The following is a 24,919-nucleotide window of genomic DNA, read 5'->3' on the forward strand; positions in this document are numbered from 1 at the left end:
AAGGTCCAGACGATATGGGCGTTGATTGTGAAGGCAAAAGTACCACTGCTGATACCTGAGATTGAGTTGGTAACGTCGTCGTCGACGAGCTCTTCGTCGTCGACGGGCTCTTCGTCGTCGACGGGCTCTTCGTCGTCGACGGGCTCTTCGTGGACGGGATTGTCGTCGTCAATGGGTTCGTCATCGACTGGACAGTCGTCGATGGTGACATCGTCGACGAGGCAGACGTCAACGACATAGACTTCATTGAGAATACCTTTGTCGACGGTGGGGGCTTCGTTGACGGAACCTTCGGCGATGGACTCGATGTCGACGTGGTCGTCGACGGGGACTTCGTCGATGACTTCCTCGTCGACGATTGTTCAAGAACAGGCTTCTTAGTCGTGATTGAAATTCTAGTAAACAGAATAGGCGAAGTAATGGCCGTCGTCGAGACAGTAGCAGTCGACGATGGGGCAGATGAAGTCACAGAAATCGTCGACGATGGAGTCAACGTGAGAGATTTAACATGGCTTTTACTCACAGTTTTTGAAGTAGATAGCCTCTTAGACTCCTTGACCGATGTAGAGGGTGGAGACAGCGTTGACCCAGAGGAAAGCTTAGGTGACCTCTGCGAAGGGTCAGAAATATCATGGGAAGATTTATGGTGTTTTCTTCCCTCACTTGAAGAGCTGTCATGGGATCTAGCTCTTTTGCTAGAAGTTGAGGCTCTGTCATCTTCCTCAGCCGAGGAAGATTTGAGCCACAAATGCAGTCTTGCCTCTCTCTCGCTCTCTCTAAGAGTCTTTGTAGGGAAAGTACAGCTGATCTTACAATGCTTCGCAACATGCTTAGGATAAAGACAGTAAATGCAGTCCTTATGCTGGTCATCAACATGGACCCTCTTCTTTTCACAGGTCCTGCAGGGCTTGAAGAGAGCTTTCTTGTCAGACATCCTGAAGAGATGAAGTGTAGAACTGAGTTGGCACTCAGGGAGACTCCCTTCCACACGGTGTGTGGTGAAAATCTGAGGAGTACGGTGTGAGAAGTTGGCCTGATGTATGATGTCACTAGTTCTAGTGTACACCTTATATCAGTCCAAACAACCCTTATGGTGATTGGTTGTAAAGTCAACCTTATAGACCAGCTATCCTAGTGGTAGCATGGACAAGAGCAGTCTTAGGCTAAACTCTGAATGGCATGTGAAGCCAGCTGTGATACCAAATGAAAGGACACCACAACATATATATATATAAAATAAAGTGTATTTATTCTAGTCAAACCCTCAGCACTCTTTATGAGATTCGAAGTAAGTACAACACAGTCTTATTTAAGCATACATTAAGTCACACAGGTAAATAATACGGTTAGGCCCTAGGGGCCACGCAAACCATATGCTAAAGAAGTGGTATAAGGACCACTGTCACGGAAATAGAATAGGCCTAGGCCTAGGGAATCGCTGGGGCTACACTACACTACCAACAGTTAGGAAGTGGGAGGCCCACGGGATTCAGGTGCAGAGTGGAAACACTCACACGTAATGCGTATAATCGATAGAAATAGTACAGTTCTGAAATAAGCAGTTTTAGGACACTTCTGGTAAGGCTAGAAAGTCGAGACTCTGAAACTAGACCCTAGGATAGTCACTACCCTTGTGAGCACCGAAGTACCCAAGTTACCTAGCCCACGGGCTGCGGGTGCATAGGTGTGAACTTGCGTCGGGTTTCGTCGTGGACTTCTATGGATGCCTGAAGGAAAGTTGCTGACAGGCAGTCAGTGCAGAGTGTCCGTGGATCCCAAGGCCGGGATCAAGAAGGAAGGGTACCTGCAAGCAGAAGGGACAGAGTCAGGGTCACTAGCCAGTGACCACGTGGAACCAGGAAGGAACCAGGCGATGTCGTGAAGATTGTAGGTGAAGGGTGAAGCTTGTCGCAGCAGCCACGGGTGCCAGGAGACGTCGAGGATGACCAGGACCAGGAGGCGAGCTGTCCCACGAAGGCTCTTGCTGTCGGCGGCGTCGAAGTTGAACTAGGACTCACCAAGCCTTGGCAAGCGGAACCCACGAAGAACGAATGACTTGCTTCTGGTGCAGACCAGGAAGGTCTGGGGTGCTTCTCTTTTTGCAAAGAAGCGGGAGCCAGTCTGGAGGAGCCAAACCAGCAGTGAAGATTTAAAGGTGTGTCGTCGCAAAGGCCGCTAGCCAACGGGCAAGCAACCGGACAGACACGGCAAGCAGGAATATGCAGATGGGCCCCACGCAGGACTCGTGGAGTGTGGGGGGCTGATCTTCGGTGCAGATGGTGCTTGGGGTTGGGGCTTCTCAATCCCCGGTGCACAACTTCGACGATGCCTCAGAAGCTGCGCTGGAAGATACTCGCCACTTTTCCCAGGTAGCCGGTCCCACGTCTCTCGTCGCCTCCACGGATCTCAGCTCGGCTGTGGATGTGGATCAGGGTCGGAGAAGTCTGGAAGTCAAGGCTCTGGTCGGGCTCTGCAGTCGGTCCCTCGTAGAACTTCAGCAAAGCAAAGGGTAAGTCTCTTGATGGTGCCTGTTTGCACAGGGTAGCCACTCCTTGGCCACAAGGGAGATTCTTCAGTCTTCTTCTTTCGTCGAATGTCGAAGGTCCAGAGTTTCTGTTCAAGTTGCAGGTTCAGGATAATCTAATCTCCTGGGGCCCAGCTACCACTCTTATCCAAATCTGGGGGGCTGGGTTACCTGCTAGGTCACGCCTTATGGGTGGGACCTGGGAGGGGGGTGGTTACACCCCCTTCCCTTTGTCCAGTTTCGCGCCAGGACTGGGGCTGGTGTGCCCCAGCACCGGTTTGAACTGGACTATGCATGGGATACCTTGTGTGCCCCAGGCAGTGTCTCGTTTCATTCATCCCACCGCTGCCACCAATGTGAGAAGTTGGACTGATATAAGGTGTACACTAGAACTAGTGACATCATACATCAGGCCAACTTCTCACATACGGACTCTGCTGAGAGTGTTCTAGAGGGTGCTGGTAGCTGATTGGTTGGAGCTAACTTTTGGTTCTTTTTATATAATGATGTAGATAGGCTTCTAAGATTTAGGCCTTAGGCCTTTTTTCTTTTAGCTTACTACTGTTATTTACTTATGGCACTACTTTTGTAATTTACCGTAGGACTCCCGCCTCGGCGTCGGGGAATGATTCAGGCATGTGAATCTATGAAAGATACCCCAAGACTGGATAGCATGCCATATTTACACTGATTCGTCAATGGGTTAGCAACTTGGCTTACCAGGTGGCATGCTCATAATTGGATGATAAATGCAAAGGATGTGTGGGGCAAGGAATTGTGGAAAGAGATCTGGCATGTAGATGTAGATACTCATTACTCCACCGATTCACTTGACCGCTGGTTTAATTCCCTCAGAGATGAAAAAGATGAGATTTTCAGAGGCCAAAGTGGCAACGCAGGATTCTGTCCTGGTTGGGATTGCGAAGTGGGCACATCAGAAGTGCGGACACTTTGGAGAACAGATTACTAGCAGGTGGACAGAGAATAGAGGGATACACATTCCCCTAGATTTGATTAAAACTGACTTTGCAGTGTCCTGTTTGTCGGAATGCACAAGCCAGACCAGTCTCACAGAAGGTGAAGGGCGAATTGAAGAAAAGGAAAATTACCAGAGGAGACAGAGCAGATGGAGTGCCTTGGGCTTCTGCCAATTGATAAAGGGAGCACGTATCTAGCAGTGAGTGGAGAACTAGTCAGGAAGGAGACTGCCCCAGTCCTTCTTGCTGTGCAGGGAAAAAGAGAGTTTCATTCCAATACCAATAATTCAGAGGCTAAAGCGTGGATAGAATTCTCAGACAATTCCCCAGAGCCAGCAGTGAACCGTGCAGACAGGAATGATAACATTATACTTTCAGAAATGCAAAACAGGGACAGGAAAAACATGTGCTTTTTGAAAAATGTTTCTTGCAAGAAGAGTGATGCTTGTTTCTTTATCAGGTCATCATACTGCGAAATGTTGATGTCTCCTGTGTACCCGTATGGGTGGGACCCTTCCCTTTCCCACTCCCTTGCCCTCCCCTCAAGCCTGGAGTGATCACCAGAAGAAGCACGCTGACGTCCTGTGGCTGAACCAACCAGATGGGAGTTTACTTTGCCAAAAACGGACAGACCAATGAACTGTTTTATACACGAGGTTAAAACAAAATGTGAGAACGCTGTGTGTCTTTCACACAGAAGGACTATTTGTTTAAAGAAAGGAGAACAACGGAGACGTTGTGCTGCTATTAGAGCAGATGTTTCCTGAACTAGAGACTGAAAAAAATACTGTTGCTGTTGATTTTATTTTTTAGCACAAAATATATAAGTTTGGCTGCTTCAGCAGTAGAAGTTCCAGTATTAACCATTAGAGACATTAGGAGCATTACTGAGTTTAAAAGTTTGATTCATTTATTTTGTGTATCCATCAAACATGTATCCAGATATGCATAAGCTATTTCTGTGCTTTTAGTTCTGCACACGAGTTGCTGCTTCAACATGTATTTAGGAAATGTAGTTCTTTACTCACTTTCAGTTTTAGTTGTGTTTCTTTGGTTATGAAATGCAGTCTTTCAATCATGGCTATGTTTTCAGTTAAGACTTGCTATCACATGCATTTTTATATTTGTGTCTTTCAGTTATGAAATTAAGTTTTTTCATTTGTAGATGTGTTTTCAATTGAGAAATGCAGTTTTTGTGTCTTTCAGTTATGAAATGAGGTTTTTCACTTGTAGTTGTGTATTTCAATTAAGAAATGCAGTTTTTGTGCTTTCAGTTAAGAATTGCAATTTTTTACTGGTGGTGGTGTCTTTAGTTAAGGGATTCAGTTTTTGATATATGTGAATGATGATAGTCGAGGGCCATGGGGTGGAATGTAATAAAAGAGGCGCTCTTGTGATTTGGTACCCTATGATGACCCCTGACTACTAACATTTTAACTGACTTTAGTGTGTTATTTTACCCTAGCCTTAATGTAGGACGGTCCTGCATATGCCTGCTTCTCTTCTGTCTTATGATCTTGCTGTCTTTTAGTGGGATACATTTATATTATAAGTGCTTACTATTGGCTTTGAGATGGCTTCATGTCCTCTTGTTTCCTGACTTTGACTATTGGCTTTGACATGGTCTCATGTCATCTTGCTTTTTGACTTTGCCTTGCTGCTGCGTGCACAGAATTATGAGTTCTTACTATTGGTTTTGACATGGCCTCATGTCTGACTTTGCCTTGCTCCTGACTACATAGCAGTGCTTGAGATTCATATTCAAGGTCTTTTCCGCTCCTCACTTGTTTTTTGCAACTCACTGACCAGAGTGAGCTGGATATTATCTTTGTAATGTACAAACTCTGTCTCAGAGTCAAAATACAGAGGCTTGGCCAGCCACCGTCTTGGCCTTGACGCAGACTGGTACAGCCTGCTTGTTTTTTTCCAATGAGAAAGGGGCAGGGTTTTCTAGAAACTTCGCTTCACGTTGACTAATGATATTTAAGCTGGAAGCTTTCGTAGGTCAGGTGGAAGTTCACCACAGAATAGACGTATTGCTGTGGACTGGTGCTGGAACTTGAGTCCAGACTGACACTCCTACCTGGGCTGTTGAAAGGGCTTCCCCAGCTAAAGAGGGGGCAAGGATGTTGCAGAATCAGTCAGTGAGGTGTTTCTAACCACTCACTCTCTTTCGCTCTCTCTTGTATATATTTTCTATTCTTTGCTATCTGTATATATTGCATTCTATTTCAATTGTTCATTTAATTATTCATTTGACATCTGAGAATCTGCATTTACTGATATATTTGGCCTACCGTTTTGAACATTACATTAATAAACTTGTGTGTTATATTTAGGGCTCCCGGTTTTATGGTATTTATGTTTTTGCCATTTCCGTCTGTATTTATCCACATTTATTTTTGCCTCAAGCAGAAGGCAACGCTGCAGCTAGTATTTTTCCACATTTATTTAAATTGACAATGCACACATGCATTTGGTTGTTCTTGGTCAACACAATACATTCATCTGAAAACTTTGCCATTCGCAGAATGTCCCAAATACACTTAAAAGTGCTATCACAAGCCATTTGTCTCAGAGCCTTGCAGTTTCTGTCATCTGCAGAGAGTGCTGTATCCTCTCCCCACTGAACACCATACTGTCCCACTGAGATAAACTCACACTCCCTTCAGCTACAACCCAATTGTGCCCTGCTATAAACACCTAGAAGCAACTCTATTCAAACTATGCACTAGACCAGAGTAATTTGCTGCCTGAAAAAAGTAACAACATTCTGGAAAAATCAAACACTCATAGGGAATACAACTTAAAGCTTGTACACTCATTATTCAGAAAGCTAAGGACATGAAAAGAAAAGTAGCGCTAGACTGGCAAACTCTGTAAGGTGGCGCTAATGTGTTTGGGTGTGAATAAAACCAATCTGGCCACTTTGCGACGACTCTGTCTTGTTTTATTTAGTTATGTGTTTATTGTTTGTATTTTAAAACCTTTTTTCTCCTCCTGAGGCCGCGTTTTGGAATAGAAACATGTCAGAAAAAGACTTTTGTAAGACGTGTCCTCTTTTTTTGGATCCATTTCCCTGGGGAACGAATGACGGAAAGGAGAGGAAAGAACAGTCACGGTTTTCTACAAGTGAGGAGGAGCATGACAAAGAGAGGGAGGAAGAGGAAAAAAGAGGGGGGGCAGCAGAATTGGACACTGTCCTTGTCTTGTCCAGGCAAGAAGGAAGAGACAGCAATGGCTTTGGGCAATGCAGTCAGGTCACAAACTCTGCAAAGACTCTGTGTCTGTGTCTCACTTACACCCTCTTCCCTGTATGTGTGTTTGACTGAGCCCTGCCTTCCAGCGCAGCCCGGGCTGAAAATACAAGGATCCGGTTTCTTCTCTCCGCTGCCCACTACCCCCTGTCCACCCCAGGTGTGTCTGCGAGAGTGAGAGCTCAGCCCGAGCCAAGGGAGGGGGGCTGAATGCGCTCTGTGTGAGAGTGATTCACTTCGCACAGGTGGGGCGCTGAGAACAATGCAGGCCTACTGGCGCAAGCAGCCACAGATCATCCAGGAGCTCAGGGCACTGATCCTCCTGCCACGACCCCCCCCATTGTGCAGGCACTTACTGAGCGTGAAAATAATGTAGCAGACATTTTGAGGGTGAGACGCAGGGAGGGGGGCTGCACACAACACAATATGACGAGCTGAACGGGACAAACAGCAGCGCCAGAGTGAAATACTAGTATTTTCCCGTTTTTACATATAAATACAGACAAAGGCAAACTTGTTTTCCGTCTGTATTTATATGTAAAAATCAGTTTAAACGGAAAACCGGGAGCCCTAGTTATATTCCATACATTTGGATTGGTTTATTTACCTCGCCTTAAGTGAGTGTTGTGTCTTACCTCTGTCTTAAGGGAGTGTTGGGGTTTTGGGTGTGGCTTGATGGTGAGCGGCCACATTCATTACACCCACTCTGTCAGAACAACTTTCAGAGACAGATGTTGCAGCATTCAGGCTCCAGGTGTTAGTGCTAGCTTTTAGCAACTGCAGTTCTCCTAGATAGTACCTGCCATGTTAAATACCTGGCCACACCCCGTACACAGTTTTTGTTTTTATCGCAGAAAGATTAGACAACCATATTTAACAAATCAGGGTGGAGATTAATGAAATATGTAAAAAAAAACAAGCACAGTTACCCAAAATTGTGTTAAAGCACTGATATTCCAAACAAGACTACTTTAATTACTTAAGAACTAAAGGAAATATTGTTTGTAGAGAAGAGAAAGGGCAAATTTAACAAGATGCATGCAATGAAAATAGGAAATGTACAATGTTATAAGAATAGCAACATTTGTGCGTGTAACAATTACACTGGTTGCACTTGTTCTAAAATGACTTGTTTGTCCGATGCTAAACATGACTTAGTGTTGTCCTGCAGAACCAATGTGAGTGATGTGAGTTTCGTACATGAGGCACACTCTCCATTTTAAATCTTTACGCACACTCAATCACAGAAGGGCAAATTATGTCTAACTTTTATGGAAATTACACATATGACATGAAGGCATATCATGTGAATTACCTTTTGCATGTTGTTTGTGCCAGTTTTCATTTGGGCTGAATTTCATACAGAGCCAGGTCGCTCTACTTTGCATGAATATCGCAAATCTAGCTTTGCATGGAATCCTAGGGGTGTCTGTGCTGCTCTTGCCCAGTACTCTCACTTTGCACGGATTAGGAGGGGATATGCACTACAAAATGTAATACTGTTTCATGTCAACTTCTGAAACAAAAACAACTGAGCACATAAAAGGTGATCGACACTTATTTGTGATCTGTATAGCAGTCCATTTACTGGCTTGTAAATCTACTGCAAGGGCATCTCCCTCAAGAACACAGCAGTGGCTGTCATGACTTGATAGACCATGTGTTCATTCAGTGAGAATGTGTCGTCAGACAGCTTGTGCATAGGTTCACTTGATAAGATTATCCTTTTAATGAGAAGTAATGCAGTCCACTAAAGTAGATGCCAGACAAAGTTGTCTGGTCCCCAGATAATGGCAAAAAATTAGCTTGTGAACAGTGTCTTGGCAGATGACAAACCACTATGGCTATACACTACGGTTGCAAAAGGGGAACAGGCAGGGAACAAATGAAGCAGAAAAGTTTTAAGTGAAGCGATTAACAATTTTTCCCTAATAGCAACAGGGCGCTGTCCAGCTCTTAAAGGTGAAGACCGGTTTGGGAGCTCCTAGCTTGCCTCTATACGTACTCTGGAGCACTGCCAAGTACCTCAGGTTAAGCAAGGCTGTGGGTATCCGAAGTATGCGTTTCCAACTTAAAAGTGACCGGAGACACTATGAAGAGTCTGCATAAACGTACATTGACAGTTGATGCAGACAGACTATATTTCATATTATCAGAGGAGTTAGGTGGCGGGAAAATATACCTAATGAACAACAAAAACAGATTGGTTCTCTTGTCCTGAAAACTGGGCTTCACAAATGTGAAGACACAGGGTGGGTGAGAACATAGAAAAGTTTTGTGTTATAGATCTAAGGACGACAAATACTTTGTAAAAGAGGGAATATTAATTTAATTTTCAGATATTGCTTGTTTTAAAATAAATATTTTAGCCAAGCACCAACCATTCTACTGCTTTGGTAAGGCTGAATATCAGATTAGAATGCTTGCTATCTAAGCAGAGGCGGTCAGAAATCAATCTTTAGGTAGTGGAAGACATGGGGATAGCAGTATATTCCATCAGTGTAGCAAAACACAGGGCAACAGCCGTTTACCAACAGAAATTAATATGATTTACAAGAAATTACTGCCCCATATTTTCTCAATGTATAAATGCTCACCTTTAAGGAAGGGGAACGTTTGATATCAATGAGAGAAGCACTAATGAAAATTCTTCTTAAACGCAACAAAAACATGTGACAACGCTCCTCAAAAGCCCACAACGTAAACTAAATTTAGAGTTGTAACTTAAATAATAGGTTAACACTCCGGCTTCATACTGGGGAGACATAAGCTCTATGAAACTGTAAACAGTATAAATCTTAGATGCATTAATGGAATTTAGCGTTCTTGGCCAGGTTGACACAAAAGTTAAAAGGGATTGAGTTGTAGTACAAGCCAGTCAGTCAAAAAGGTGACCTTATAAATAGAGAGAAATAGAAAAAAGAGAAAAAAGAGTACAAGAAAGGACTTTCTCTTTTTACTACTTCTCATCATAACGAGAGACTGATCACAAAACAATGGCGGCATAAAGTATACAGCTTATGGGTCAACCATGTGTAATTACACTGTATTTCAATAACACTACATTGGAATAGCCATGCATCCAAGATGTGATATAAATAATCATGGTGTGGGTCTTAAGAGGAAAGCTTCTTCCTCTAAAGGTTCCTAATGTTAATAATTTCATCCTTGAATAATGCAAATTGGGTTATGTAAGGCTTTACTGGCAAGCAGGCTACAGCCCTCGCCAAAGGTTCCTCTCAGAGCAATTTTCCAGTAGAACACAAAACTGACTATGGTTAGCCCTCCTGGTCACAAAAGAGAGCTCTTCTTTTCCTTTTTCTTCTGAGGAATGTCCGTGTCTAAAAGAACAAGCTTCATTTGCAGAATTCAACTTCTTTTGTTTCTGTTTCCAAGCCAGTACTGCAATATGTCTGGTAGGAATTGAAGTCCTGTGAAGGCTGGAAACAAGCACATTAGCTACTCCTTGCTCCCAAGGGCCATTTGTCTACTCTCTCGTGGCAAACCTATCCAAGCCATTGAGTTTCTTTGGGCCAAATATACAATGCCTTTTTGAGGTAGCAGAATAGGGCCATTTGCAGCCTCAAAAATTCTTTTTTTTTATGTACACATCTCAAATTGGGATTTGTTAACAAGTTTCTAAATCGCAATTAGTTTTTGCGACCTAATACCAATTCAGTATTTGAAAGGGGCGTGTGTGGGACGTCTGTTCCAAATAATGAATAGTAGTGCTATGTATTAATGTCTTGCTACTGAATTCCGGTAGCAAAAACATTAATTTTTTATCAGCTCTTCAAAGGACGTGGTAACCCATTTGCAAATGGGGACCCCTTCTCCTTTGAGAATATTAAAAGAATATTTTTTTTAAGAAGAGGCAAGCCTACAGGCCACCATCTCTGTGATGGCTATCATTCCTAATGGGTCGTAAAATGTGACCTGCCTCATGAATATTCATGAGGTAGGTTGATTTGCGACCCACTAGGAGTTTCCAATTAAAATTAAAAAGGTTTCATACATTAGAAATAGCTATTTCCAAATTATGATTTGCCGAAAATCACAATTCTACGTCTGGCCTTTTCACTTTAGAAATAGGTTGTCAGTCATCCTGCGAAAGACACTGGACTTTTCAGCTGTCCTACTTAACACACAAGCACGACATTTAATGTAAGAATCGGGTGCCATTATGTACAGCAAGTTGGATCTGCATGTTGTTAGAAGGGGTAGACTGGCTATTGTTCCCATCAGGCATTTCCATAAACGTTAGGGTATTGGGGGCCCACAAGCCCAGATCTTAATTTCGAATTGGTGGGCCGACCTGCACTTATTTTTCCTCATCAGATATTGACTACGTGCAGGAGAGAAGAAACACACAGGACAGGAGGAAAAGAAAGACAAGAAAATGGGCCCAAAAGGCGAAAGCAGGAACCTGCAAGAGTGGGGAAAAGGCGCCGCAGTGACTGGTAGTGGATTAAGGAGGCCGGAGGTGAATTCAACACTACGCATCCATGGTATTGGGTGCACTGATTTTTAAAAGGACCACCAAAGTAGCGCTTTTGCACACCGGCACTCATTCTTTTACAAATTTGGCACTGCACAGGCCAGGGTTGGTTTGGGCTCTCAGTCCAGACCTGGAGACGCCTAATATTTAAGGGGACCAGCTGGTACTGTTAAAGTGTCCAGGGGTCCCTTTTGCTACAAGTTAAACAAGCTGCCGAGTATACATATATATATAGAAATAAAACCTGCTAGGGTGATATTCAAACACGATGTGACTCTATGCAATATCCTCCCGGTGGAGAAACTAGCTTACTGCAAGTAGACTAGTAATAATACTGTGACGAGGCGAGGCGGGTCCGAGTACCCAACAGCAGACGATCACCGATTTCTTCTCTCCCCACACAGCCCACTTGGACCAGGCAACCATCAGGTACTCTGTGCCCGACCCAGAGGCAAGAAACGAGGACTGTTATTTTAACTGGGCCGAGTTCGATCCGGGACCCGCCCCCTTCAGTGACGTCGGCTTTCCGGAACGAGAAATTCCCCGGAAGGACTGTGAGGAGGTGTGTCATACACCTGGAGGCGAGGAGACGGAGGACGCAAGAAAGGAGGAACCGAAGACCGTGAGACAGTGGACGAACCGAAGAGGAGACGAGGACGAAGAGGACGCCGCCGCCGCAGAGCCAGGAGGCCAACGGACAGGCGAATCCCCGTGCCACACTTCAAGGGAAGTGTGGCTTCAGCAGGTACGGAGTCGTGTCACAGCGTGGGTGGGAAGGAAGGGTTCAAAACCTCCCTGAAGCACCCGACCGAACAGTCCTGTAAAGCACCTCCCGTTTGCCCAGGCCCTGAGCACCACCGACACACCGTACCACCACCTGGGTAGAAAATAACGAGCACCGTGTGAATCCTCACTCCCTTCCCCTGTTGTGCACGCCTACTGTCACAAACACTGATTCCGCGCTGTATTCTTTCTCTCTGGCCCACCCCGGTACCCGAGGCACCCCTGCAAGCCGGACAAAATGGAGTGGAGCAGGAACAGCTCCGAGAGACGAAGCCGCGCCAGCCCGGACAAGAAATCCCACGAAAGCCTGCTTCCTTAGTACAGGAGTAATCCGAAACCCAGACGCTCTTTGAAATCAATAAAACCTTCTTTGAAAACAGCACGTGTCCCCTTGGTTCTCTCGGACCCGCTACAAATACATATGCCACTTTTACTTGGGGGGAAACCATGAGACTAGGAGACTGATAGGGCAGGTCCAGCAACAAACGATAATAGGTTGGATGGGATAAAACTTGCAATCTGACTGTTACGTTTAAAAACTAAATGGAAATATAACACTTAAACTTCTGCTTCATGACATTATGACAGTGAATTAACTATTTGCTCCAAAACATGCTGTCTGAAAATATTTATGACAAAACAACAAATTTCTTCAAAAAGAGTAAAAAAACAACAAAAACACGCACTTTGTTATCCGTTGCATTTTCAAGATGTTGCTGCATTTTTGTTATTTGCTCATTTAAATGATCTATTTCCTTGTCCTTTTCTTGCATAATTTGCGCAAGCTTGCCACTGTGTGAATAAAGATCCTTTACAGACGAATCTTTTTCCGAAGCATGGGCCCCCATTCTTAGGTTATCGAGTTCATCCTGCCATTAAAAACAAGAGTATAGTTAAATATTCTGATTTCATGGAAAGAGAACATTATAACAAATTACCATTCAAGAGAAAACAAATATGAACCTCCTCAGTAGATTATAGATGCACCATTATTTAACATTTACAACCTATTCACAAGGCCCCATGGACGTTTTTCTCTAGTAATTATTTCTTCTTTCGATGTGTTTTTGGAACTTCAGAACCACAGTTACTCACAATAGTGGCCTATTCTAAGTAACGTTTACTCCTAAGCACAAGAGTTCAACCCAGACCTCCAATGAAGGCTGTTCCTTGCAAATAATGAAATGGTGGTGGTCTGAGTCTGACTCCTGGTGAGTATAGTGCATTTGGTATGAATAAAGTAGCACACACTATCCATCATAAAACTACCACCCCAATTTGGCATGATTTGAAAATGTCGTTGATTTCCTGTGAGAGGCAAAGGAATACTAATGCTGTTAGAGCAGATTTTCCTGTGCTGTTGACTTGTTAAGTAAACACAACCTTGTTTTTGAATGTACACACTAAGAGGATACAGAGATGTTAAACATTCTAAGAAATGGCTATTGTGAAGCTGCACTGAGTAAAGCGCCTTGCCGAAGGTCTAGCCCTGTGCCCAGTGTTCGTTGGCTGTCTTGGGCTCACCAGGCTTTGGGTGACGTTGCACAGGGGATAAGGAATGGGCAAATGTAAGAGCCTTTTGGGCAGGGTCAAGGGTTCAGCTTGACAGTTTTTTAAGCAGGTGATGATGGGTGCAGAGCCTGGCTGAAGGCAGCACCCTGGGTCCAGAGATTACTGGCCATAAGCAAAGTTTGAGGAAAGTAGGCTCTTGGAGAGAGAGCAGAGTGCTGGGCTTTGTGGAGGCCAGGACCTGTGCTCAGACTAGTGGGATTGAAGTGGAGGCAGCGTGGTCTCTAGCAAAAGGGCAGTTAAATCCTAGGCCTGGCCATAGCAATCTTTTGTTTGCTTATAACTTTGACTCCATTATGTTTTCAATGTTAACTCTCATTGAAAATGTTGTTCTTTGTATAGTAAAACAAGGCTCAATAGAGTATTAACAAATGTAGCAATGAACTAGAACTTCACTGAGAAAAGTAGGTTTTCTTTGGATTTGATGTAAATCTGTTGAGTAGTTAGTTATGTACAATGCAATAAAAACTGATGTCATAGAGCTTAAAAACGTTAATAAAAAATTAACTGTTGTAAGATTATGCTATGATAAGTAGGAGCTCCAGAAACTCAGATCCTTAGAAGAGAATTTTTTTGGTAAATAAAAAAATATTATCGGAAGTGGGCGCATTTTTAGCCCTCTGTCGTGTGTGGGATCGCTAAACAATCTGAGCATCTAGTTAATATAATCGGCTGGCAGAAATTGAAAGTATGTTGAGGAAGCAATTAGAGGATGCCATTCGCTGAAATTTACATCTAGGGAAAAAATGAGTGAGATGTAATAAGGAATCGGGGGGGGGGGGGGGGTTGGGATTGGGGGGTCGTCTGACCTAAATCAGAATGTAAGGGGGTGGGGATAAAGGGGATGAATTACAACTCTTTCTTGCGAGATTTGAGGATCGTAATTCAGGTCTGCATATCCAATATTTTAAAGGTAAATCCACAGCCGGCCAGGCCGTGCAAGGCTAGAAGCCATATGCAGCTGGTTCAATGACAAAGGAGCTGTCTGGAATACGGATTTGCATAGGCTCTCTGCTCAAAGAATATTGTGCACAGTTAAAGGCCATGCAGGGCTTTTCCAGAGGCACATTGCTGACTTTAGGTCTGGCCACAGGCTACACCCTATTCCAAGAGGCCTCCACACCTGCGCAAAAGAAATAAAACAAGCATTTGCAATGCAATAGGGCTTGCATTTACGCGAGACCTATTGCATTGCAAACAATGGTCATCGCGGACAACGGGAGGGAGGGCGGGGGGTTCGCGTGAGTCACAGACAACGGGAGTGCGGGGGGAGAAGGCACAGACAATGGGAGTGTGGGCGGGGGTAATGGGGGAGAAGGCACGGACAACGGGAGTGCAGGCGGGGGGGCAAGAAGGCACAGACACCTGGAGTGCAGGTGGGGGAGGGGGTGAGAACGCACGGACAAAGGGAGGGAGGGGGGAGTAGAAAAGGCAGAAGGAGAACCTCATTAAAGAAAATATGGCTCACAGACTAAATGATACGTACCGAGTAACACTCGAAGTAAAGGGGCCAGTAGCCATGGGAGGCTACAAATGACAACATGACCGTAATAAGGAGGGACTAAAAAGCCTACAAACGAATCCGAAGACAGCATTTATGAAGGACAAAGACCCAAACCAGTGAAAAATAGGAGGGGGGGGGGGGGGGAGTGGGCGGGGGTTCCCTCACGTACTGATTTACTGCAGATCTTCACCATAGCAGCCCTTGCGTGCTGACTCTAGGTTCGACCTAAAAAACAGCACACCACTGGCTTCACAACGCAATGGTAGACGTGCTCAGCTGCACGGTGGGATGCTGGGGAGAGAGCCTGGTGGCAGACACTGCAGAAACTGCTGCTAAACACGGCTGAAGATTGTCCATAGTAGATTTTGGGTGCAGGCCCCGTCACCGACCCCTGGTGCTCGCTGCCAGAAGCTGTGTGCAACATGGCTGGATGCACAGTGTGCTGAGAACACAGGGCATTGACCACTCAATGTGATGAGAATAGTTTGGTTTGGACATAAGATATTAACTTATATGTTAAAAAAAAGCACAGAAATAACCTGAAAAACATGGTTAAATGCAGTTATGTCTACGAAATAAAACCAGTAAAAAATGTCCACAAATAATTGTTTCTGTAATAGGATTCTAACATAGAAATGGTATTTTGGTACTAACATGGAATGTGACTTTTGCACTGGAGTATTAAATATGTGAATTTGTGTTCTTTAGTTCACTTGTTTCAAATAACTTTTGTTGTTTTTGGGCAACATTATTTTTTGCAAGCATGGAATGAATAAATAAATAGTATAAATGCAGATATTCAGCGTGCAATACACTATTAATTACCATTGTTGGGAGGGGTCATGACACTCCCTCAACATTGGTAATACATAGCCTCTACATACATGGGAATGCCATGGATTTTTTCCTATTTTGTTTTTTCATAAAAGGCATTTTCGAAGAGTTCTTCAAACACAGTCAGAAGAGTTGTTTATTCGTGGAAAGTCATTGTAACATGCAATCTCTGAGGCAGAACACAGGTGTTTCTCATTTAAATGTATGACTGTCTTTACTAGTACAGTACACTTGTTCCAAATAACTTATTTGGCCTGATATATTTTCAATTGAGAGATATAGATATATATACAACATTCACTCAAAAAAACAAAGGTTAAAGCAATGATCTAGTTAGGTGAAATGTTCAGTAACAACAGAACGATTTAAACTCTAAAAGCCACAGAAATCCAGCAGATATAGTTATCTCAAGTAACTATAACTTGTGCTCGAAGTTAACAATAGATTGCGCACCCCAACATGAAGTTTATTCATCAATAATTTCATCCCAAATGTTGCCGTGATATCATTGATGATGTCATAGAAGATGTCATGAGTGATGTAATATGTGGGGCAATTAGCAGTGCATGGCCAGGGCGCAAGTTATAGTTACATTATAAAATGAGTTATACTTACTTGAGATATCTAGAACTGGTGAATTTCTGTGGTTTAAAAAGTTGAAAAAAAGTTACGCTGTTACTTAACATTTCACTTAACAAGGTTTTTGGCCATTTCAGTGAATTTCTAGAGTTTTTTTTAATGCAAAGTAATTATCTTATTACCATATGTAAAGCCAACCACCTGCCGCCAGTTGCCAACCCCTCGCATACAGCCAACATCACGCTGAAGAGGGAGTTGGCCACAGGCCAGGCCCTGTGGCCAACCCACCCAGAGGCAACCAACCCCACTCTGCGCACAGTCTTTGGCGAGAGGTTGGCCTGCGTCCAGGCCCTGGGGCTAACCTCCCTACCCACCGATGCAGGAAGCCAAACTTGTGCCCCCCGAGCCCCATTAGAACTTGGGAGCCTCATCCCCTGCGGCCAAATTCAACAAAAAAGGGGAGGGGGGGGGGGGTCAAGCAGCCTCCCACTCTGAGCCTTCATAGGCCTCGGGGATCATATTCCCTGGGCCATATTTTATTAAAAATGGGAGCCGGCAGCGCAACCCCACACCCCAAGCCTTCTGGAGCCCCAAGGACCTAATTTCCCGGGTCCTCTCTTTATAATAGGTGGGTGCCCCAGTGCTCACCCAGGGCACCTACCAATCAACACGTTGGGCTGCAGGGGGAGACCCCCATGGCACCCATCGACTACCCGCATGGTGTGGGAGTTGGCATTGCTCCCGGCTGGGGGAGCAGCTGCTTTTTACATGCACCCTCTGGGCGGGAACAATATGTGTATTGTTTCCCTGCCCACAGGAGTGCAGGCTTGGAAACACAAGTCTGATAGCAGCCAGCAGGAGCAGGCTCCCAAGTTTGCTCCCATTTGGCTGGAGAGCAAACTTATGTGTTCCTGCCCACGCCGGTGCGGGCAGGGAAACAACTACTGTGACCTGGGGGTGGGCTCCCCTGGAAATAAGTCACCGAGCAACCCCAGGGGATGGAATTTCAGGGCTATTTTATGGCTCGAGGAGGGGGGCCACATGGCCCCCTTCCCCTTTTTAATACATTTTGGCACCGGGGGATAGATATATGTAAGGTAGTAAGATTTTAAATTGCGTTTAAAAAACGTTGAAAATTCACTAAAAAACACAGAGGTTAAAATGGAGTTATATGAAGGTTTCTTAATAATAAAAAAGAACCTAAACACTTAAATTCACCTAAGAATAACTTACACTGCTATGATGCACTGCTTATGACATCACATATTACATCACTGATGACATCTGAAATCTATGACAGTGCAAGATGAACTTAGGTCAGTTACGTATAAATAATGAATTTCAGTGTTTCTGGGTTTAAAACAAAACCTGTCCCCAGAAAAGGTGGCATCCATCATATGCGAACATCTTCGGCATCCCTCTTCCTTATTTTGGGAATTAACTGCTGTTTATGCCTGGCATTTCGAGGCTTGCGTAAAGACATGATTTTGAAGATGTACTTTACATCGCAACCCCTCTGCTCAGCTTTCTGTTGCAAAAAGTGCAAATCATATAATTTTTTTGCCAATGGAATAGGGAAAACTTTCCAGACAATGTATTCTCATGGCAACCTGGAATACTAAGTCTGAACGCCTTTGAGTTCTTCATTTTCTCCTGAATTTCTCATCTACAGTTGCACTTCTTCTCTAGAAGGCATCAGAAAAGTAGGAAAGGTTTTGCTTTTTCAAAGAGAAAATTATTGCAAAAAAACTGTACACACTTCTCTGCTGATGAGCTGTACTATGGAAAGGAGTGCAATCTGTGAAAGAATGCCAAGAACTGTCTGAATGTTAATACATTCTCATGTATCAATCAAGCCTCTACAATGCTTCATAAAGATTAGCGGATCCTCAGTGGATCCTGGATAAAAGCAGGGGTGGGTCCAACATATCCTGCATTTTCACTTCTGATTCCAGGTACTGTGAGTCCTGTAAAACTAAAAAGTTGAAAAATGCAACTATTTAAGAACATGTAACTCTTCAGTTTGCTTAGATAATCCCTACTTTAAAAAAAACATATTACAATTTGTTTTCATACCAAACACAATGTTTTAAGAAGTTGAGGGGTACACAGAGCTCATTTTTGGATTTGTGTTACTCAGAATCTATGTCCCGCCTCTGCAATTGCGTTAGAGTCCCAAACCCATAAAAAGACTTGTGGTCACATAGTATCATGAATACTGGAGGATCCGCAAATCCACACCTGAAAGACATGCAAGTACACACATCAGCCCCAGTGGCCAAGAGCACTTCCCTCCACCGGTGCATGATCATAGACCAGATGAACAGCCAAGCTGGAGCTCATAGCACTTGACTTGGCTCTGTGCCCTTGAAGTCTACCACATGCATCTTTGGATAGACTCTGGGCGCGGCCTGGTTATGTGTGCAGAAACAGGGGCTCTGAGACTAATGTCATTGACATCTGCCAGGTGGGGGAATGGGAGTGTGTGCGGGGGAGGAGACTGTGGATACTCCTCCACCTAGCCCTGTTATCGATATTAATGTTCCCACCCCCAAAGCGGAAAGCTTGCCGGATACAACCATCTTGGTGATCTTGTGAACTGACCACAGTGTTGAGCACATGTGATGTGTTGCCTGGAGGCCAGAGAAAGAGCATCTGCAATTGCAATAGGAACGCTGAGCCTACCAGCCGAAGGGACTGGTTGGGTTACACACACTGTTTGGAAAGGAAAACCACCAGGGCCCTCAGAGGGGCAGATGAATACGGACAGTTCAATAGCAGCAGCATATTGGAGTTTTGCCTACAAATACGTACTGCTTGTGGTGGCTATCATGGGTACAGGGTATGCTTGATCTGTGCTTACTGGTCGTGGGGCAAAAGTGTTGAATTGGAAAAATGTAATGCAGAAACAAGGTTTACCTTCTCACTGCTTGCCGTCAAGAGGTACAGAACCTGCTTAGTTGATTCACCCCTCCCCCCGGTCTCCCCACCTTATTGAGAGAAAGTTCTAAAGTGAACCATACCAGCTGAACCCGAGAACATTCATTTAGACACCATCACAGCGGTCATCACCGGCAAAAGCCACAAGAGGCAAATTAAATTAGTCTTTTGCACCGGAAACTGCTGAAGTGTGCGGTAACTGCATTAGACCCTAGAGCAGATGTGGAGGACTAATATCCACTAGGTTCTCATAAGGACAAAAAAGCCATCTTACTCAAACTCAAAGCCAGGCTCATATCCATTGACAGCAGAGGGATGTGATGACACTGCGCCTAGGGCAGGCTTCTCCAAAGAGCAGCTTGTGAGCTACTTGTAGCTCCATAGCCATGTATAAGTAGCTCTCCTTTGTGTGCAGCTCAGTGTACTAAATTGGAAGCTTGTGCTTGGTTGATTGAACAAATGTATACTAAATATTTAAAAGTGTGAATTCAAGAAGGAAAATGCATGTATCTGCAGAATTTAGAAGCTGATGTTTGGATAAACTTGATTGAATTCTCAAAATATTGATGAAGCTGATATTTGAGTGATAACTCATGTAGCATTGGGGAGCTTATTGCTAATATTATTAATTTAGTTCGAGGGGAATTTCAAATATGGTTGTTCTGTATAACCTGCATAGAGGCATCACACATTGACAAAGCCTTTTTTTTTACATTATTGCCTTTGACTGTGCTTGATAAACTGAGGTGATCGCAGGCAATCTTGCATATGGGGAGCCACTAATGTAATCTTGTCTGTTGTGGTCATTATTACAACACTAATAATATTATCTCTGAAAGGTTTTCAATGAATAAAAATAGCTCTTACTGGAGAAAAGGTTGGAGACACCTGGCCTAGACCATCTAACGGAGAGGATAGATCACCAGAATGTTAGTTAGGACAGATGGTGCAGAAGGCAGGATATCTGACCTGGAGGACGACTTTGTGACAATTGCAGAGAAAACTCTTGAAAATGGAAGAGCTGTCAGAGAAGCTATAAATTAAGATCTAGAAGCATGATCGCTCTTCAATAATATTATGATCGTGGGTGTCGCAGAGTTGACAAACATGGGACATCCAAATGCTTTTGTAGAAAACCTATGATCTAGCTCCTATATTCCTAGTAGGCAGAGCCCTTGATCCCAGACTGTCACTGGGAGCGCACCACGACAGATCATTAGTAGGCTCAACAATTTCAAGGACCAAGATACAGCTCTGAGAATGGTGACAAAATAAGCCAGCTCCAAAATCAGGACACAACTCTGGCCATATATCTGGACTTCACCGCTGCTGTCCAGAAAGGCAGATGGAAACTTGTAGAAGTGAAGGGTCTCTTACAAGCAAAATACATCAAATATGCCATGCTGTACCCAAGCCAAATTAAAGGTTGCTCTGAATGGAAAAAACTACAAATTCAAAGGTGCATCTACAACGAGCAAGTTATGAAAAAGATAAATAAATGCACAAAGGGGGCCCTTGATACCTGAGCACAATCTCAGTGATCGCAGAGCTTGCGGCGGGGTCGAAAAGGGTTGGAAAAAAGACGATATTTGAGTTCAGGAAGCGCTTCTTGACCCTTTTAGATCAGCATGATGCTGAGGGCTGGTTAGATGCTTCAGAGCCCTATATAAGACTGTGAGGTTGATGTCGCCGCTACCATAAAAAAACAGACATTTTTGTGGAGGACAGACACTGGCGGGGGCACCACATTCTTTTCGTGTTTATCGCCTCTGTAATGCCCTGATGGTTGGGTATGTTGGTATAATGGGGTGTGTGGCACTGATAGTTGAGGAAATCAGTGTGGGTGGAGGGGGGACCTGAGGGAATGGCTGGATATGATACAGGCCATGCACTGCTGCTTACTGTGAAAACAAGCAAAACACGTATAGCTCACATCCACAGCGATGGCATATTAGTAATCTGGTCAAATGACCTCACTAATAGAACACTATCCCTACTATCCTTGAACATTAGGAGCCTAAATAATTCAGGAAAGCATTGACATGTTTGAACAGGTATAAAGTCTACTTAGCCATGCTACAGAAAACCCATCTAGACCCACGACTTATGACTGAATCTGATAGGTGCTGGGGTCATCCTAGATACTTTTCATATTACGCCACCTATTCTAGAGGAGTATGCATACTGATATGCAGTCTGCTTGACTTCAGGATGAGCCATGAAATAAGAGGATCCATATGGATGTAGACTGTGTTAATGGTTTCACTCAATATTAGGAATACAGTGTTAATTAACACATGCGCCAAACGTAGATAAACCTGCATTCTTTATTACCATCCTTACTATACTTCGCTGCACTGACTTTGGGATGATGATGTGGAGTGGGCATTTTACTTTAGTGCTGAACCCAGAACTGGATAGATTGCATATTAGGGGGTCTCACAGTACATGAGACTATAGAAACACTACGCAAAATGATGGAGATGATAGGCCTGATTAATATACGGAGGCAGAGTTATGGAACCACAAAGCATTACTAATTCTTTTCTTCCAGATACCCTGTCGTGCATAGATTACTGGCTGGTAACACAAGAGCTAGTGTCCTGGGAGTTGTAGGATGATTACCTGCCACAAATATTGTTGGACCTATCCCCTTTGACAACAATTTTGTCTACACTCTGCTCTAGGTGTAGTTGCCCCAGTTAGAAATTCCCAATGGGAGCTAACCTAGATCTGGTGTACTGTGACTAATTATGCTATGTGTTAATATATTTCTCACACCAAAACTTAGGCTCCACAGCCATATATGCCATGTTGTGGGAGACCTTTAAAGACTGCAGAAGGGGTATAATAATTGCTAGGCATGCAGGCTTCCTTAAAGCAATACATGCACAACTGGAATTCACAGAGCATGAGCTTAAATGGCTGGAGAGAAGAGCCTTGGTGATTGCTCAGGCCACCTACCTCAAAGATTTGAACAGTTTATTACAGGGGTATCGTGAAAAGGCTGGTAGGGAGGTCACCTACCTGGAGATACATGCACAGGTCAGGCAATACAGAGAAACAAAACGCCTTGGCAGAACATTAACCTGGCTTCTAAAAAGAGACTCACTGAAATCACATATTTCAATTTGAAGGAGACCGTCGTAAAACGTCAACATACAGCAAGTAGATCGGTGGGGAGTTTGTGAGTATTATGAACACCTATATACTTCATGAGCAACTGTGACCTGAGAAAATATTGAGCACTACTTGATGACAGCAGCAGGATGGCTATGGAACTGTCATAGGCAATTTCTAAGAAAACTAATATTTCTGAAAGAGAATAAAGCGGCCATTGATAATATAGTCGGTGGAAGGTACCTGGTGCTGACGGCTTAATCTCTGAATTCTACACGGTGAATAAAAAAATATTAGCTCTACATCTTTTCAAAGTATATACAGAAACCTTTGAGGCTGGTGAATTACCACCCGCGCTACCAGAGAATATAACCACTTGGCTCCAGAGAACTGGTAACGATTCAAACAAATGTGAATTATTCCGCCCACTGTTACTGCTCAATCTGGACAATAAGATCCTGGTGAAGATGCTAGCAAATCGCTTGTCTCCGTTTATGGAGCATGAGATTTCTCCGGTCCAATCAGGTTTTGACCACACAAGCCCAAAGAGGTCAAGCTGCGCACAGTATTTGCTGCCTTGCAGCACTTGAATTGAACACTAGAAGCAGCATCTGTCTTATTAGATACAGAGTAGGCCTTTGACTCTCTTGAGTGGCTTTTTTAGATAGCTTCATTCCACAGATATGGCCTGGGGGAACTGTTCCTGAAAACAGTTGCACTGCTTTGTACAGAGCCAGGATTAAGGCTCTGTGTAAATGGTTTAACGTCAGATTTGTACCCAGTGGCACTAGACAGAGTTACCACCCCCACCTGCACCTATTTTTGTATTGGCTATGGACCTTTAGTGCAGCATCTGCAGGAGCACATCCTACAGGGGTCTATACCTAAGATCAGGAGGCTTGCTCGTTTCTATGACAATATCCTGCGGTTTGTCCATAAACTGGCAAATAACCTCTCCCTCATTGATATGGGAGGTGTTTAAGTTCAGTGACTTCTCAGGTATATCTAATAACTGGAACACAACTGAACTATTCCCTCTTACGGACTCCACAGTAAGACCACGTTGGAATTTCCCATAAATGGAAAGAAGGATTGGTAAAATACCTGGGGTAGTTCTACATCATGACACAGACTACTGTAAAATGTAATTAAGGCCCTACAGTAGAACAGCTGACCCATTAGATCAATGTTTGGACAAAGTTAACTGTCTCCTTGGTTGGCAGGGTGGCACTCATTAAGATGGTGGTTCTTATCACCTTTTTATACCTATTCATGAACATACCACTCATGCTTAATACAATGTCTTCAACCTTCTAGATTGCTTCTGACATGACTTGTGTAAGCAGACAGGCAGTATCGGATAAGCTGGGAAGTTATTTTGCTTATCTTTGATTAGGGGTTTGAGGTACCTATCTTTAATATTACCAAGTGCTGCAATGTCATCTTGCCAAAAAATGGTATCATCCAGAAAGGCAGCATCTCTGCCTTATAACTGAGACAGAGCAGATCGATTGCACCCCCTTAGAATTGTTGTTGCCAAGAGGTACACCAAGACTAAGCTTGCATTCCAAAATAGCATTTCTATATCCACCAGTGATTCCCCTGACTTGTACCATAGACGTACAGTGTTTCTCAGACAGCCTAAAGTCATCTGAAACAAAGTGGATACATTGTTGCACCCAAATCAAGTTGGTTTCCATGAACCATAAACATAAGATGTTTCACGTTAACTTTCTGCAGAGAATATACCTCACTGCAGAGCGACAGCATAGAATAGACTCCTCTAAGCCACATAAAGGTCTGCCATGTGGGGTAACTCGTGCTGAGTTTCTTCACCTGGCCTGGTACTTTATGAAAGTCTTAGACTACTGGAGAGAGATAATCCAAACTATTTCAAGCATGATTGGTAAACGAGTTGGTCCCAAGCTGCTGATGGTCATTTTAGGCTGTTAGACTGATCCCTGGTGGAACCAGGCAATTCACAGCACTAGTGCAACTGTTGGTGAAGCATAATGTTGCTATGCATAGGTACAGAAACACGACACTCCCCAAAAAAGGACAAACTAAATGGTCACATGTAACAGTAGACTAGAGATATTTGCATCACTTTGAATCACACAAATCTAGGCCCGGGGATAACTGAGAGAATACCTATTGACAGTGAACACAGACGAGTCACCAAAATGACATTACTATTTCAGATCCCACTGATCTCAAAATGCACTTCTACTGTTTTTTTATTGCTTAGTCAATGCTGGATGATAAGCTACAATGTGTATGGATATATAGAAAGTCAGCACAGTGTAACATATTAACGAGACAGAAGAAGGGTTT

At 43.8% G+C, this 24,919-nt stretch overlaps 1 protein-coding gene across 5 annotated transcripts in view; it reads right to left on the bottom strand.

Annotated features, from left to right (window-relative positions):
* AKAP9 (A-kinase anchoring protein 9) overlaps nt 1-24,919 on the bottom strand; it is a 1,384,828-nt gene that overhangs the window by 336,388 nt on the left and 1,023,521 nt on the right. For all 5 annotated transcript variants that reach the window (XM_085631105.1, XM_085631108.1, XM_085631107.1 and 2 more), the window contains one exon: nt 12,726-12,908. In XM_085631105.1, the coding sequence (XP_085487231.1) occupies nt 12,726-12,908 (183 nt within the window). The remainder of the gene's footprint in view (nt 1-12,725; nt 12,909-24,919) is intronic.

Source organism: Triturus cristatus, chromosome 10 (assembly GCF_964204655.1).
Source record: "Triturus cristatus chromosome 10, aTriCri1.1, whole genome shotgun sequence".
Classification (NCBI taxonomy): Eukaryota; Metazoa; Chordata; class Amphibia; order Caudata; family Salamandridae; genus Triturus; species Triturus cristatus.